Here is a 17,016-nt window from a genome sequence, read left to right on the forward strand (position 1 = left end):
GAGAGTTCTTGATCTGCATATCAGGAACAAGATAAACCCAGCGCTCTTATCTCCATCACAGCATGCTTATACTAAAGGCAAGTCTGTCGATACTGCGCTTCATGCACTCATCTCGCAAGTTGACCATTCCATCTCTCTCATTGAATACACACTTGCCACCTTTCTCGATATTGAGGGCGCTTTCAACAATGTCTGCCCCAATGGTATCATAAAATCCCTCTCAAAGTTAAATCTCGACAATAGTCTGGTTAAATTTGTAGAGGCCCTTCTCAAAACTAGGATTATCACATCCGACATCGGAAGTGTTCAATCCTCCAGAGCAGTCTGTCGGGGAACGCCACAAGGTGGGGTTCTCTCTCCTCTTCTATGGAACATAGCGGTTAATTCGTTGTTAAAACTTTTGGAACAATCCGGATGTAGTGTTATAGCTTATGCGGACGACATTGCTATTGCCTCATCTGGCAAATACCCCCAAGTTCTATCCAATGTTATTAACTCTGCGCTCCTCATTGTAACTGAATGGTGTAGGGAATTCGGTCTGGATATTAACCCTGCAAAGACAGAGGTTATTCTCTTCACCAGAAAATATAAAATTCCGACATTTTCCTTACCAAAGATAAAGGGCGTTACTCTAAATTTAAGTTCGAACGTCAAATATCTGGGTATAATTTTGGACTCTAAACTCAGCTGGAAAGACAACTTGGCTGAGAGAGCCCGCAAAGCGATATGCGCCACCTACTGTTGCAGAAGAGCTATAGGTCGCAGTTGGGGGCTCAAACCGTGCATTATACTCTGGCTCTATTCAGCTGTTATCGAACCAATTCTTCTGTATGGGGCTGCTTTCTGGTGGCAGGCAACTGAAAAAGCATGCCACACCAAATTAATTGACAAAACTAGGAGGATAGCTGCACTACAAATCACTGGTGCTCTTCGCTCTACCACGCAAGCTCTTTTCGCTATGCTTCATTGGCTGCCATCTCGGCTTCTGGTAAAACAGCAAGCCAAAATAGTTGCAACTAGGCTCAACGCCCTCTCCTGCTGGTCAAGAACTGATATAGGCCACGCGATCATACTGAATCAGGATCTGCCAACTCCCGTCTCTATTGACTACATGTGTTGTTACCCAGACCTAATTAGGGGATCGAATCTCTTATACCTAGCAGGGAGGACTGGATCCTTGAAAGAGCGATCCCTCTCCAAACGGTTGACATTTACACGGACGGCTCCAAAATAGATAAACGAGTCGGCTGTGGCATTTTCTCTGAAAGACTGGGTCTCAGCATCTCGCTTCGACTTCCGAACCACTGTAGCGTCTTTCAAGCCGAAATAATGGCAATTCACTAAGCTGTAAAATGGGTTCTATGGAATCGAACTTCCGATTTACCAATCTCAATTTTTTCTGATAGCCAAGCTGCCATGAGATCACTGATTGGCACCTCCGCCACATCAATCACAACTCAAGACTGCCGTGCTTCACCAAATGACCTAGCTAGGTTTGTTAGGGTCAAACTTATTTGGGTTCCTGGTCACAGGGATATCACAGGAAATTGTAGGGCAGACGATCTAGCCAAGGCAGGTGCTCTTCTCCCTAACATTAACCTCTCTGATATAGGCTACAGTTAAACTGGCAATCATACAAAAATACCTGAGTATAGCCAAGCAATACTGGGCTGACGAACCTCAATGTCAGATTTCTAGGTTGACTTGGCCGAACTTTGACAAGAAAAGAACCCGTCAGCTACTTCAACTAAGGCGGAACCTGCTCAGCACTACGGTATCTGTGCTGACGGGACACTGCGCAATAGGAAGGCATGCTATGAGACTGGGTCTCCCCTTTAATGACTTTTGTCGAGGCTGTGGCTCTGAGGATGAGGAGGAAACTGTACTCCATCTCATGTGTCAGTGCCCTTCCCTAGCCAGAAGAAGATTAAAAATCCTTGGATCTCCTTTTCTAACTGATCTGACTGAGTTGTCATCCTGTAATGTTAGGGACCTAGCCAAGTTCATAGAACTGTTTTCCTTTGCATAATGGGGGAGTCGTTACCTTTCTTTCGGCGTTAAATGTATACTGATTAAAATCTATATACAAATAACGTAACTCCTGTGGTACCACAACGGGTCTTTATTTGTGCTTAAGTGGGCTTTTTGGGATACAAGGCCGCCACTCCAACATATACCTATACCTGACACTGTGGCGTTTGCGACGACGATTCTGAACTTGTAGAAATTGGTAACAATGGATGATTGACATGTGATGACTCTGGTACTATCGGTAAACGTTGTGGTAGTGCTGGAAGTGATGATGAATCATGCTCTTCGATTTGAGGTTTTTGTTCTCGTGGTTGTGTATTTTGATTGTGGTTGGCTGGCGACTGTTGTGCATAGGCTTGTTGATAACATTCTTTAGGACTTTCTTGATGATACGTTGAAATCTGTGGAGGAGTTACGATGCATTTATGTAATGCCTGCTTTTGTGGTTTTCCCTGTAGTGGTACTGAGTGTGGTTCTGAGTCACTTCGATGTTGTATGCTGAGCGTGGGTAGTGTACTTGTTATTGGATTACTAACTGCTGTTGCTCGTTTTGCGATTGGTGGAATCGGTTGCTGGTTACTTCTCCGCTGGATATGATTATTCGATTCAATGCTTTGATTATGGACTATTCTTTGTTGCATCAGTTTTGGGTGACTGGATTCTAATTTGACGGGTAAGATGATCGGGTGGTTGTCGTCCCCCAAAGAGTTTTCCGATGGGTTCTGACGGTTTCCATAAATTGGGTTTTTCCTACGGCATTCGTTTGTTCGACGGCCCAGAATGCCACAAGTCCAACAAAAAAGTACTTTAGGTTTTGTGCAACCTTGCGCAAAATGATTCGCTTCCCCACATCTACGGCACGCACTACGTACGTTCACCCTTTCGGTTTGTACTCTGTGAACAGAAACTGGCGGGGACCATTCTTGAGTGTGTTGTCGCTCTGTTCTGCTCAGTTAAATAAGTCGCTCGAATTCTCCTGCTAATTTGATCAACTCTCCCAAGGAGCTAAATTCACGTGGTTTGATGTTTAGTTGATATTCCGCCCTACTGTTTCGATAGATTCGGCTTAATTGTTGCCCCTTCGTAAACTCGGCTTGCCGTATCAACTCCTGTAGTGCTAAGACATAGTCTTGAAATGACTCATTCTTCTTTTGGTATCTGTTCCGAATCGTATCTTCTAGTTGCTCTAAGTAATTAGAGGGCAAGAAAAATTCTCGAACATCCTGGACAAAACTGGATCAGTGTGTCCACTTCCGATTGTTATTTCGGAGCCACATTAAGGCTTTCCCTTCGAGTATTTCTAGCATCATCCTGGGCAGGATGTCTTTGGAAATGTTATGGTTGTCGGCGAGGCCTTCCAATCTCTCCAGAAATGGTAGTGGGTTCGTTTCGTCATTGAAATGCACAGCCCATTTGCGAACTTGATTCGCGATTCTCGCGATGTCCTCAAACTTGTCATTCATCGTGGTGGACTCTGAGATGTGTATTTTCGGTGTTTCTTGTACACTGTTTTTTATGTTCCTAGTGCGATCTTTTTTTTTTCTTCTAAAACTCTGTCCCTGCTCGGGCGCCAATTGTAACGACACTTTGGGTGACGTTCAAAAATTTTTAGTTTTTGCTGGGGTATCCTCAGCCGTCGTCCAGAGTCGAGACAATTTATTTATAGTTTCGCTGAGACGTTGTTTTAGAAGAAAAAGAACGTTGTTTATATATATAAATTATATATATCTTTATTTATTCCATAAAAAAAACTTATGATTAACAAAGTTTAATTAAACAAATTCTAAATAAATTATTTAGCATATAATAAGTGATCATTCATTGAAAGCATTCCTTTTGCTTTTTAATATAAAAAAAAAATATGTTGACGCCAGAATTTTTACTTCTCAATATATTACTTGTTAAAAGATTTTTGGCAACCCCAGTGTGACTTCCTGAGCCCCTCCTCTGTTGTAAAATAATAAAAAAAAACGTTTACTCCGTGCTGTGAAAAAACTATTTGGCCGAATGAGCCAGGTTAAAAAAATATAATACACATAAGACGAGAAAATTTCAAACTACGTTTGACTCAAAGAGCCAGGTTTTTGGCACAATGTGCCAGATGACCTATAGGTCAGTGTACTTGTTTTGGAAAAAATAAAATTGCAAGTCTTTGGTAAAATTTACCAGAAGGCTCAATGAGCCAGAGTACTTGTTCTTTTACTTGTCGAAAACCAAGTCCTCGATTATATGAAATGTGCCTCCTTTTATATCGAGCATACCGGAGCTTTTTGGTGTAGCGTACCGGTATTCATTGCTGTACTTGACTTCGCCGTGAAGTTGAACTTTGTGTTCTACTGTTTTCCTTTTCTTCTACTTCGCCGTGATTTTTAGTAATTTTACTACGCGCCGTGTTTTGTGTGTGTTTTCTTAAAATTAGTGAAAATAAAGTAAATTAATAATTTAAACCAAGGTAAAAAAATATTTATATTGTGGATTCAATAATATTTAACCCCAAATGTGAAGATATAATTAAACAAATTAGAAATAATAAAAAACTAGTGTTGATGTGCTTAGTTGGTGTCGGAGTTTTTTTGTTTTGTTTTGTTTTGTTTTGTTTATGTGTATAAAATAAATTTGTACAACCAAGAATGTTGAAATTATTTTGTGTTTGTTGTTCTTTTTTCTTTTTATTTATAAATTTGTTTCAAATAGATATTTGTTAAAAAATTAAACGTGTGTTATAATAATGGTTCATTGTTGCTGTGTTTACAAGTTCTTTCATTCATTCATTCATTAAACAATTTAAAACAAAAATTAAAATTTTATTGTATTTTTTTTTTATTAGCATCTGCACACTACATGTAGCGATGCCCGCGGTACATTGGCTTCGAGGATCGCAGGTAATGTCCATGATATGTTGAATAATATTTTAATTCAATTTTATGTTTTTTTTAGCTAAGTCTACTTCAGTTATTTTCACGTGAGTTATTAAATATATTATGTGTAGCGGTGGCAGTTATTTAACATACAGACTGTATTTTTTTCTTCTTCTAGCTAATATGTAGCACAAAAATTTATTGTATAAATTTATGTCGTCACAACATTTAAATTTTGTTTGACTCACGCCGTTATGATTGTGCACTCGTAACATGATGCGCGAGCCAAACGTTTTATCATATGTGGTCATTGTACGGTAGTAACACAAATTCCTTTAGAGAAATGTTAAACCTTATGGATAACTCTTATAATAATATATACAAGTAAAAATGCATAAGAAATAGATAACATATGTTAGAATAGTATAATAGATACTATGAATATCTTACATGTAAAAATTATATACTTTATCAAAAATTGGGAGTAACCAATATATTGATTGGTTACTTAAGAATATATAGGAATTAAATAATAAGTTTAGTACATAAGAATATTTTGTATAAATAGAGTAAGATTTTACATATACATCAGATTCTTTTAGATTCTTTTGCAAAGGCAACAAGAATAAACTATATGTTATTTTGAATCTCTGGTTTTATGCGGCATATCTGCTGGTAATACCATTAAGGCGGCTGAAGAGCGTAGAAAGTACTTTAAGGCGGCTGAAGAGCTCAGATTAATACTTATCCTTGCTAGGTCGAAACCTTTCTTCTGGGGCTCTTAATCCCTTAGCAATCCTGTCAAGTTAATACATATTAATGTATTGGATGAAGAACCTTGCATGGCAATCCTGAAGCTACACATCTTTACATGGCGATCCTGCTATCCTTAATAATATTACAACCTAACATCATTACACTCTTCTGTATATAATAACATCTTTACAAAGGATAAATACCGAAAAACTCGAAATGAAAATCAAAAATACCGAAAAACTCAAAATGAAAATCAAAAATACCATAAAATTGATAAGGGCCGTCAATTCAATTCAAAAAGCATCTTTACTACAAATAAAGTCAACATGATTAAACGCAAATACATATTAGTCAAAATTAATGGCACACCATTAAATTTGCAACTTGACACAACACCAGATGTAACAATAATTTCTGGAGACAATTGCAAAAAAATCAAAGCCGATAATGTTAGCGAATCAGAACATACAGCACGCAGCGCAACAGATGAGCTACCATTGTCAGCAAAATTTAAATGCAACGTAGAATATCGAAATCAACAGCAAAGTTTAACTTGTTTTGTTACTCCTATACAAAATCTCAACGTAATGGGTTTAGATTGGATACAAGAATTGAACTTATGTAATATGCCAATAAATTCTATTTGTAATAATATTCGTCAGAATCAGGATAGTATTCAATTGTGTTCAAATCCGAATCAAGATACTCACCTGAAACTTCTTTTTTTCAGATGTGTTCGATGGCAAAATGGGGTTATGCACAAAAACAAAAGCAGTAATCACAACGAAACCAAACGTTCAGCCAGTATTTAGGCCAAAGCGTCCAGTCGCATATGCGGTACAACAACTAGTTGAAGATGAACTCAAAAGACTCCAAGAATTAAAGGTTATTTCACCAGTAAACTTCTCCGCATGGGCAGCACCTATAGTTGTTGTGAAAAAAACAAACAGAAACGTAAGCATATGTGCTGATTTCTCAACTGGTCTTAACAACTGCCTCGAATCACATCAATACCCATTACCATTACCAGAAGATATATTCTCAAAACTGGCAAATTCAAAAATATTTAGCCATATAGATTTATCGGATGCATTCTTACAAATCGAGGTTGATGACGCATCGAAACATCTACTAACAATAAATACACACATTGGGCTATTCCAGTACAACAGAATGGTTTTTGGAATAAAAACATTTCCAGTAATTTTTCAACAAATTATGGACCAAATGTTAGCAGGACTAAATTGCACTGCATTGTATATTGATGACACATTTGTTTTCGGTAAAACAGCATCTGAACATACAGACAATTTATATGCAGTTCTTACAAGGCTACGTGATTATGGGTTTAAATTAAAATACGAAAAATGTAATTTCTTTGAAACTGAAATTAAGTATTTACGGTACATCATCAATCAAGAAGGGTTAAAATCTGATCCAGAACGTATTGCCGCTATCAAGCAAATGGCAGAACCATCCAAAATTAGAATTACTAATAATTTACTTAAGTTAAATCTAAAATGGAAATGGGACGCGATACATCAGAAGTGTTTCCATCATTTTAAAGCTATAATGTCATCAAATTTATAATTATGCCATTATGATCCAAATCAGAAGTTAATTGTAGCTGCCGACGCATCAAACTATGGGTTAGGCGCATGCATCATGCATAAATATTTAGATGGATTCATTAAACCCATTTGCCATGCTTCACGTTCTCTCACTCCGGCTGAACAAAAATATAGCCAGATAGAAAAAGAAGGACTTGCACTCATATTTGCAGTTACCAAATTTCATAAAATGTTGTATGGAAGAAGATTTATATTGCATACCGACCATAAGCCTTTACTGACTATTTTCGGTAGAAAAAGAGGCATTGCTATACATCAAGCTAATTGTCTTCAAAGATGAGCAATTCAGCTTTTAGCATACGATTTTGAAATAAGATTCATTTCAACAAACAGGTTTGGTTACGCAGATGTATTATCTCGACTTACAAACAACAACGAAAATATTCCTGAAAATTACGTTGTAGCATCAGTCAAATTAGAAAGAAATGTCAATTCAATTATAAGTAACACTATAACTACTTTACCAGTAACACATAAAATGATCACATATGAAACAGCAAAAGATCCAATTCTAAAACAAATAATATATTATATTACAAATGGTTGGCCTAACAAAACAATGAGTAATAGAGAATTACAAGCATTTTTACACAGGAAAAATGAGTTATCATTAATAAATGAATGTGTTGTGTACGGTGAACGTATTGTTATTCCACAAGTCTACAAAAAACGTGTACTTAAACAATTACATCGTGGTCATCAAGGTATTGAGCGTACCAAGGCATTAGCACGGAGTTTTGTATATTGGCCAAACATTGATGCTGATATAAAAACATTTATTCAAAACTGCAATCAATGTGCAAATGCAGCAAAGGTGCCTACGAAAACATTACTTCATTCTTGGCCCACACCAAGCGAACAGTGGAAGCAGGTGCATATAGACTATGCTGGACCGATAGAAGGATGGTATTTTTTGGTCATTGTTGACGCATATTCAAAGTGGCCGGAAATTGTTCAAACAAAAGCAATGTCATCACAAGCAACTGTGAATATTTTAAATGTTTTTGCCCGATTTGGTCTGCCAAAAATAATCGTATCAGATAATGGCACAGTTTCGTAGTGAACATTTTGAACAATTCTTAAAACATAACGGCGTTGAACATCTATATTCCAGCACTTACTATCCAATGTCGAATGGTCAAGCTGAAAGCAGGGTTTGAATTGCTTGCTGAAAATTAGCAAAAGCAACCATATTTTGACTAATGCATAACTATGGACCAGTCGATTTTTGTCAAACGACTAATTGCTAACGCATTGCATATGAAAATGAAATAAGAATATGCATTAGCAACAGCAAAAAACGTAAACTGGTTTCATTTTGATTGCTTGCTAATAGCCAATTTTACATTTTTGACTATTATGCATTTGGAATATATGCAACTTGCTTGCTTATGCGTTAGCTGCTTGTGTTTTGCTATTAGCAAATGTGTATGGATTTCTTCTTTTTGTTTTTGTTTTAAGGGAATATGTACGCATTATTTCTTTGTTGGTGCATTGAATATAGTTGTGCAAAATTGTAAGTAATGTGTGTGCGTACAATTTGTATGCAATTAATATAATTTTATCTGTAAATAGATTTTGCCTAAATTTATGTTTTTTTTAATTATTAAATTTATGCTATATATGATATATATACAGTCAGCGACAAAACTCTACATACACCCCCCATTTTTGCTAGCTCGTAAATCCAAAGACATAATAGAAAAAAGTAATGATACAGTTTTGTTTAGAACTGTCTTTTAATAATAATAAACAAAAGAAAATCCATTCATCAATATAAATTAACAAAGTTATTCGAAAAAAACCTAAAAAAATCATTGACAAAAGTCTACATACACTTCATTGGTTGTTAGATATAGTCGACAGTAATTTAAATGTTAAACGGGAAAGTACCGTTTTTCATATTTCATGCTTGTGGCATGAGTCATACATTTATATAATGCACTTAGTTGTGCTTTGAGAGTGGTATTTAATTGACACGATGGGTCCACGAAAAGAATTTCAAGTGATATGCGAAATCTGGTTATTAAGCATAGAAATGAAAAAAAACCTTATGGTAAAAATATCAAAACTAGTAAATTTGACTCGAGCAACAGTTCAGACGATAATAAAAAATTATAAAAATAGTGGTTCTATTGAAAATAAGCCTCGCAGTGGCCGCCCAAGGATACTCATACGTAGGGATGTCAGCTTGGTTTTAAAAGAAGTTAACAAAAATCCGAAAGTAAGTGCCTCAAAATTAGTCGAACACATTGCTAGTGCAACTGGAAAGCATGTCAATCTACGTCAAAGCTATTTCTTCTACTTCATTTGTAATATGTTCTACATATTATTTAAAATTTTCCCACAAATATCATTTGTATTCACAAATATAAACGTATATATATATATATATATATATGAATTAATAATTAATAATTAATATATATTTCTATATATATATGTATATATATCATATATAGCATAAATTTAATAATTAAAAAAAACATAAATTTAGGCAAAATCTATTTACAGATAAAATTATATTAATTGCATACAAATTGTAAGCACACACATTACTTACAATTTTGCACAACTATATTCAATGCACCAACAAAGAAATAATGCGTACATATTCCCTTAAAACAAAAACAAAAAGAAGAAATCCATACACATTTGCTAATAGCAAAACACAAGCAGCTAACGCATAAGCAAGCAAGTTGCATATATTCCAAATGCATAATAGTCAAAAATGTAAAATTGACTATTAGCAAGCAATCAAAATGAAACCAGTTTACGTTTTTTGCTGTTGCTAATGCATATTCTTATTTCATTTTCATATGCAATGCGTTAGCAATTATGCAAGCAATGCAATTAGCGACAGCAATTCAAACCCTGGCTGAAAGGTTTGTAGACACTTTCAAAAGATCTTTAAAAAAATTAGAAGGAGAGGGGACGATTACACAAAATTTATGCACATTTCTTCAGACATATCGTTCAACACGGAATATAAACTCACCAGAGAAGCGATCTCCAGCAGAAGTCATGTTTAGAAGGAAAATGAGAATAAATTTAGATTTGCTGCAGCCAAAAAAGCTACACACTGCAAAGTTAAGTCCAAATAAATTCAAAATGGAAAAGCAATTTAACAAAAGGCACGGTGCCAAGGAAATAAAATACTTTCCATTAGATGAAATTTACGCCAACATTCCAAATGGAGTTACCCATAATGCCTACAACAATTTCAACACCTACATCACCTGTTCTTCGTAGGACAACACGTAATCGCAAAGCAGTCACTAGGTTTCAACCACAGTAAAACATTTCGAAAAGGGAAGATGTTACGATATGAAATCAATAATCGTAACGAGATGGCATCACTAAGGTGATCAGCTGTTTTTATGTGGAAAAGATAGTAAGGTGACGCGTGCACATGTTTTAACAAAAAAATATAGAGATTTAAGTAATTGTAATTGAGAACGTATAATTGAATAAATAAAATTAAAGTTTCTGAACAAAGAAATATAACAATAACCCTTCTGCTGAATCACATCTGCATTATCAATTGGTATCGGCTGATTTTGAATACTGGATGAATTCCGAATTCTGAGGCATCGGGTTTGTGTCAGAGGATTATTTAACATTTCTACCGGCTGCGTAGAACGATCTTTCTCTTGTTGTGATAGTTGTTTTTGTTGAATGGAGTGAATGATCGAGATTCGTTGAAGAGTTGGTGATGCTTGAGAACTTGGTGCTTCTTGATTCAGTTGAACTTGTCTTGTTTTAGTTATGATGGCTGTAATCTTCTGTCGATCTTGTTGTACTGGAATATTTCCTACCTGTGATTCGCTCGATGGTGTGATCGGTTGTTCTTCGTGAAAATGAGGATCTCGTTATGGTAGTGCGTCTAGAACCTGCGGATTTTCTTCGACCGGTTGTGGTTGTACTTCTCGCGTTACATCTTGTGTCAATAATGTAATCAGTGGGTTTTCTTCAAACTGTTGTGTTTGTGGATCTTGCACCTGAGGGTTTACTTCGACGGGCGTAACGGTTTGTACTCCTTGCTGTGGTTGTAGTTTCGGATTTTCTTTGATGAGTTTCGAACCACGCAGATGTTGTGCTTCCTATATATTTTCTTGCGGTGTTACTGAGGATCGCGCTGGGTAAGTTTAACTTTGCATGCTTAGTGTCATGCTCGACTTGGATAGTAATGGTGCCATTGACGTTGTAATGCTATTTCTTTGTGTTGTTGTTTGCTTTACTTTAGAATTGTTCTGTTGCTGGTAACTTTTTTTATATTGTAGCCCATGTAGCTTCAGATTCACACTGTAAGTAACGTTCTTCCCTGTCCTTGTGGTTGGTACGCATTTCGTGGTATTCGGTAATGACATCGTTTCTGGATGCTCAATTATCAGACGATTGCTGATCGCTTTCTGTACCTGACTTCGACTTGTTTTAATTTGCTCTGTAAGAAGTTCTTCTAATCTTTGGAAATACCCATGTGGAAGGAAAAATTCTAAAAAGTCTGCCTTGAAGCTTGACCAGCGGTTCCAACGCTTATTGTTGTCGCGGTACCACATCAATGCTTTATCTGATGCAGTACGAGCATCGTGCTGAGAACTCGATTCATATCGATGTGGTCGCGGTCTGCTAGTTCTTCGATTCTTTTCACAAACTTTAATGGATCCCTCTCTCCGTTGTACCTTACACACCATTCACATATCTGGTCTATGATTTGACCATACGATAAGGCAATGATCGACATGGTGCACTTTTTTTTCGGCCGTCTTAATCCTAGTTTTTATTCTGCGGTCACGTTAGGTTGAAAAAGTGTCCCTGTTCGTACGCCATTTGTAATGACCTTCCTGGCCCTTTCCAAGGCCGGTATACTCAGGGTATACCAAGTTGTTCATGATAGATTCCCAAAATTGGATTACAAAAATTATATCAGATTAATATGTGAGACACAACAATTTAGGTTATGCACCCCACCTTATTTATGATTTGAATGTTAAGAGTTCCTTATGGAACTTATGGCGGTCTCACATGCTCTGGATCACCTATTGGATTGTCAGGTATATCAGAAAAAGATTCTGATAGCGCTGGACAACCAAGCAGTTATCAAAAGCATGCAAAAGACATACATAACTAACAGCTTAGTACAAGAATGTGTAACGAAGCTCATGGAATGTCCTCATGGAAATGAGATGACGATCATGTGAGTTACAGGACACATCGGTATTGAGCAAAACGAGAAGGCAGATGAACTTGCAAAGCAAGGATCAAGCCATAATTTCTGTGGCCCGGAGCCCAGAATACCATTGGGGTACAGCATGACGGCAGCCTATGTCTATAAGTGGATAATCTCACTTCATCTTAATAGATGGAGAGAGTTGAGCACTTGTAGACAGACCAAACTCATGTTACCTAAACCGTGGGCCAGAGAAGCGATAAAAGTGTTTAGCTATTCGCGGAGCACTCTAAGCTGGCTGACCTCACTAATTACTGGACATGGCAACTTCAAGTATCACCTCAAAAAGATAACTCTTGCTGAGGAACACACTTGCAGACTATGTCTAGAAGAAAAGGAGACAGCGGTGCATATATTGTGCCAATGTCCAGCACTGGCAAGTAGGAGGAAGACTGTCTTGGGACAGCATTGGGTTGGTGACGACTTGGCAGGAAACCTCAAGCTAAATGAGATGCTTGCATTAACAAAAGATGTAGTTATGCGAACGGAAGCCACTCCAGCTTTAACTCAATAACAACATCCGAGAATCGAAGGACGAAAAAGGACCCAAGTCGTTTCGTGGTGTACTTCGACTAATCCTTCACTTCAGTGGGGCCACAGTAGGGCCACAAAAAACTGAACTAAATCTTTACCTACACCAACCTTTTAAAACATTTTCTATGGAATTGCAAAAACAACTACCTTGTATGAAAATTGCATTTTATATTTTCATTTTAAAAATATCGCGCAGAAATTGCGCGATACTCTTGCTTTTTATATTATATAACGCAAGTATACCAGTTATTTGTGCGTTTTAAAATAAGAAGCAAATTTTAAGAGTTATTTCTGCGCGAAAAAAATAAAAGGCATATAATAATTATTATTTTTGATGAATATAATAAAAATCAAATTTAATTATTATTTTTTGAGTTTTATTTTAAAAAGCTCATATATAAAAAGCATGCATAATATTAAGGATAAAAGTTATTAGAATGATAACTATTTACTTAAATAAGAGTTTAGACAACTTTTTGTTGCTGCTTTTTTTCATAAAAAATTTTAAAATAACTGTTATTTTCGGTCCCTGATTATAATTAATTCAAATGTGCGCTTACTTATTTATGCACAACCGTTAGTAAATTTCGTTGATAAATTTGGGATATTTATATGTCACGAATTTTCATTAAATTTACTGCATCTAAGATATTATTAAAATAAAATTATAGAATTTTATTTTAGACGATTTATATATAATATTATAACCTTGTTTGATTAACTAATTAAATAAAATTAATTTAAAAATATAATAACTTGGGTCTGTACTACCGATAGGTTTTTTTGACATATTTTAAACCACTAGACTAAATTATATACAGAAATCTAAAAATTCTGTAGTCTTAACAATGATATCCCCAATATTTATTACAAATAAATAAGCAAGTGTATGCATATCGATGTGATTGTTAAGAAGTTTGTTAATTAAATAATTAGTAAAGGATCTTATACAAATAATTGTTAGCTGAAGAACATAATGACTCAATAGACCTAAGTCTATTGAGTCATTTAATTTTATAAGTAATTTTGTTTTATTTTTTACTGTTATCTGTCTTTTATTTCATAGTTTTTAATTAAATAATAATGTTTTAATTAATTAAAATTTGAAATGACATCGTAGTAAAAAATCGACGCTAACTATATTTTGACATTAAATTTCCCAAATTTATCATCAATGCAAATTAAACTGTTTTGCATTCACAAGTTAGCGCATAATTTAATTAATTTTATTTAAGTTGTTAATCGAACAATATTGTAATGTAATGATCGCCATGTAATGTAACTTCTTTGTAATAGAACTAGTGTAATGAATGGCAGGATCGCCATGTAATGTATGAATGGATGTATGGGCAATATTCAATCAATGTAATGGCTGGATCACCATGTAATGTGTTAACCCGTTCAGATGTAGACAGGATCGTCAGGTAAATGAGACGTAATACTTGTCTTGTGAGTGCGTGTATTTATCCTTGCCTGATACGAGCATGCATCCTAAACCTACTGATGCAATCAAGAACAAGTTATCAAGCGGCTTGTTACCGCTGGTACCTAGGCCAGTGTTACTTGGCCAGAAGGAGTGAGAATGAATTCAATAATGCATATATTTCTGCAGTCATAAGTATATTCTTTGTTTATTGAACAATAGTTTGGGTATTTATACATTTTTCTAGATTATAGCGATCTCATGACTCCGCCTCTTTATTCCAGACAAAACCTGGAAAAGTATAACCGCAGCCAATCAAAGTGATTGCTGACCTTGCAGAATGCATTGCATAGCGACTACACTGTTTGCTCATTTAGGTCAAACGTCAAAGTTATTATTAAAGTGCATTGACAATATTGCTTGCACATGTCTTTTGCAATATAGGAAATATTACTATTGAAAATATTGTAACATGTGTTCAGCAATTGGAACAGCGTGTGGCAATACTTTCGTTGGTAATACGAAACTCTTTTGTTTATGTCGCTTTGCTTATGCTTCTTGTACGGTATGCATGAAGTGCAACCAATTCATAAATCTGCTTATTATTATTATTTATGAGTAATGTTAAGTGGCTAAGAAGTAAGTGAGGTAGGTCCACTACAATATATATAGTATTAGACATTAATTGGCTTAGAAAAATTCTAGTTTTTTGTTCAAATAATATCTTAGATGCAGTAATCTTAATAAAAATTCGACGCTAACTATATTTTGATATTTAGGAAGTGTGCGAGTTAGGCTAAGTTGCGTTCTAAATGAGGGAAATTCTAAGTTGTGCCGATAATATAGTGATGTGTCGATACGTGTTAATAAATGACTAAATGAGTGCAGTGCAAAATATCCCAAAAAATCTCCCATTTGGTTTAGCATCAACTTAGCCTAACTCGCACACGCCCTTAATATCCGACATATATCATCAGCGCAATTTCAACTGTTGTGCATGTCCAAGTTAGTTCACATTTAATTTAATTATATATAATTTGTTAATCGAATAAGATATATAATATTGTATATCAATAGTTTTAGAAAAAATTCTAGTTTCTTATTTTGATAATATCTTTGATGCAGCAAGTTTAATAAAAATTCGACGTTAGCTTTTCTTTTGCAGTACTATGGACTTACCAATAACTCTGCAACTGTACATTATGTTTTTCAGTACCATTTTAATTTTTCAGCGAATTTAATTTAAGATGGTATGCCATCTATTAACCAACTTTGTACAGATTTTTTGAATAATTAATAAAATTAAACTAATTTCGATTTTTTTCAAATAATTGTGCTTATTAGAGTATTGTATTGAAAGTTATTTATATATAAACTTTTTTCTGACTACTGGGATATGCTTTTTATAAGAAAAATGTCGTTTTTAAAGGAAAATTAATTTCTGAACTTTGACACTCAATAACTTTTAAGTTAATCGACCAATCTATAAATATGAAGACATTAAATGAAAATTTGAAGTGTCCTCTTTCGATTAAGCTAATTTGCAGAAAAATGGTACCTCTGCTTTTAAAGATAAAATTAATTTTGTAAAGTAATCTATTTTTACAAAATTTTATTTTCCTTATTTTGAAGAAAATTTTTTCTATATTATGTAAAAAGCGATTATATTTAGAAATACAAACATATTTTTTATTGTTATAAGCTTTTTAGTTCATAATTTTTGGTCAAGTAACAAAGTTTTAATTAAATAATATTTGAAAATGACATCTCTATCTTCATCGCAGTACTGCTCCTAAGTTAATCAAACAACCTATACAAAATTTTGCATTATATGAAAGGTAATTTTATCCTCTTTCGAATGAGCCATAAAAGAAAATGGTACCTCTAGTTTAAAAGTTATTAATAAATTAGTGACCCCATCTTTTGGGGCTGATTTTTATTTTTCATTTTTCATACAAATTACATCATTTGCACATAAAAGTTGAATGTAGATAGTAAATTAATTCAATATTCTACTTAATAATGCCTTTTGCTGCATTAAATTTAATAAAATAATAAATTTTTCCTTAATTAAACTATACTGCATTTTTCATGCGGCGAAAAATGTTCCAATTCCATTTTGGACTTATCGTCGACGCTATCTTCACGCACATCTCGCGTAGCCAATATACGCCAGCATACATTTTTTGCCATACTTGCGAGCCACATTGAAATATATAGTAGCTGTCAAAATGCAACTTGCATACGGTTTTGAACTTTGTTGCTTATGTGTACAGTATAAAAAATACTAATCCCAAAATCCCATGTTAAACTACATGAAATTAGAATAACTCGCACACGACCTTAATTTAATTATATAAAATAGAATTATTAACTTAATTTAGTTTAATTATATGAAAGAGAAATATTAACTTTATTTAATTACATTACCATTATCTTATATATAAAATTAACATTGTCAAAATGTTAGTTACCGTACTCCTCCGAAACGGCTTTACGGATTTTTACCAAATTTTATATGCGTATTCAGTAGGTCTGGGAATCGGCTACTTT

The 17,016-nt window shown here is 34.7% G+C and overlaps 2 protein-coding genes across 2 annotated transcripts; both read left to right on the forward strand.

The window, feature by feature from the left end:
- Positions 1 to 5,971: 5,971 nt before the first annotated feature.
- On the forward strand, positions 5,972 to 7,235 carry LOC119684718 (uncharacterized protein K02A2.6-like). Its single transcript, XM_038098821.1, has 2 exons — positions 5,972 to 6,317; positions 6,376 to 7,235. Exons 1-2 carry the CDS (start codon positions 5,972 to 5,974, stop codon positions 7,233 to 7,235), a joined length of 1,206 nt encoding a protein of 401 aa, XP_037954749.1.
- Positions 7,236 to 7,835: 600 nt separating this feature from the next.
- LOC119684728 (uncharacterized protein K02A2.6-like) lies at positions 7,836 to 8,336 on the forward strand. Its single transcript, XM_038098831.1, has one exon. The coding sequence runs from the start codon at positions 7,836 to 7,838 to the stop codon at positions 8,334 to 8,336; it is 501 nt and encodes a 166-aa protein (XP_037954759.1).
- The last annotated feature ends 8,680 nt before the right edge of the window (positions 8,337 to 17,016 follow it).

Source organism: Teleopsis dalmanni, chromosome 1, assembly GCF_002237135.1.
Source record: "Teleopsis dalmanni isolate 2A chromosome 1, ASM223713v2, whole genome shotgun sequence".
NCBI lineage: Eukaryota > Metazoa > Arthropoda > Insecta > Diptera > Diopsidae > Teleopsis > Teleopsis dalmanni.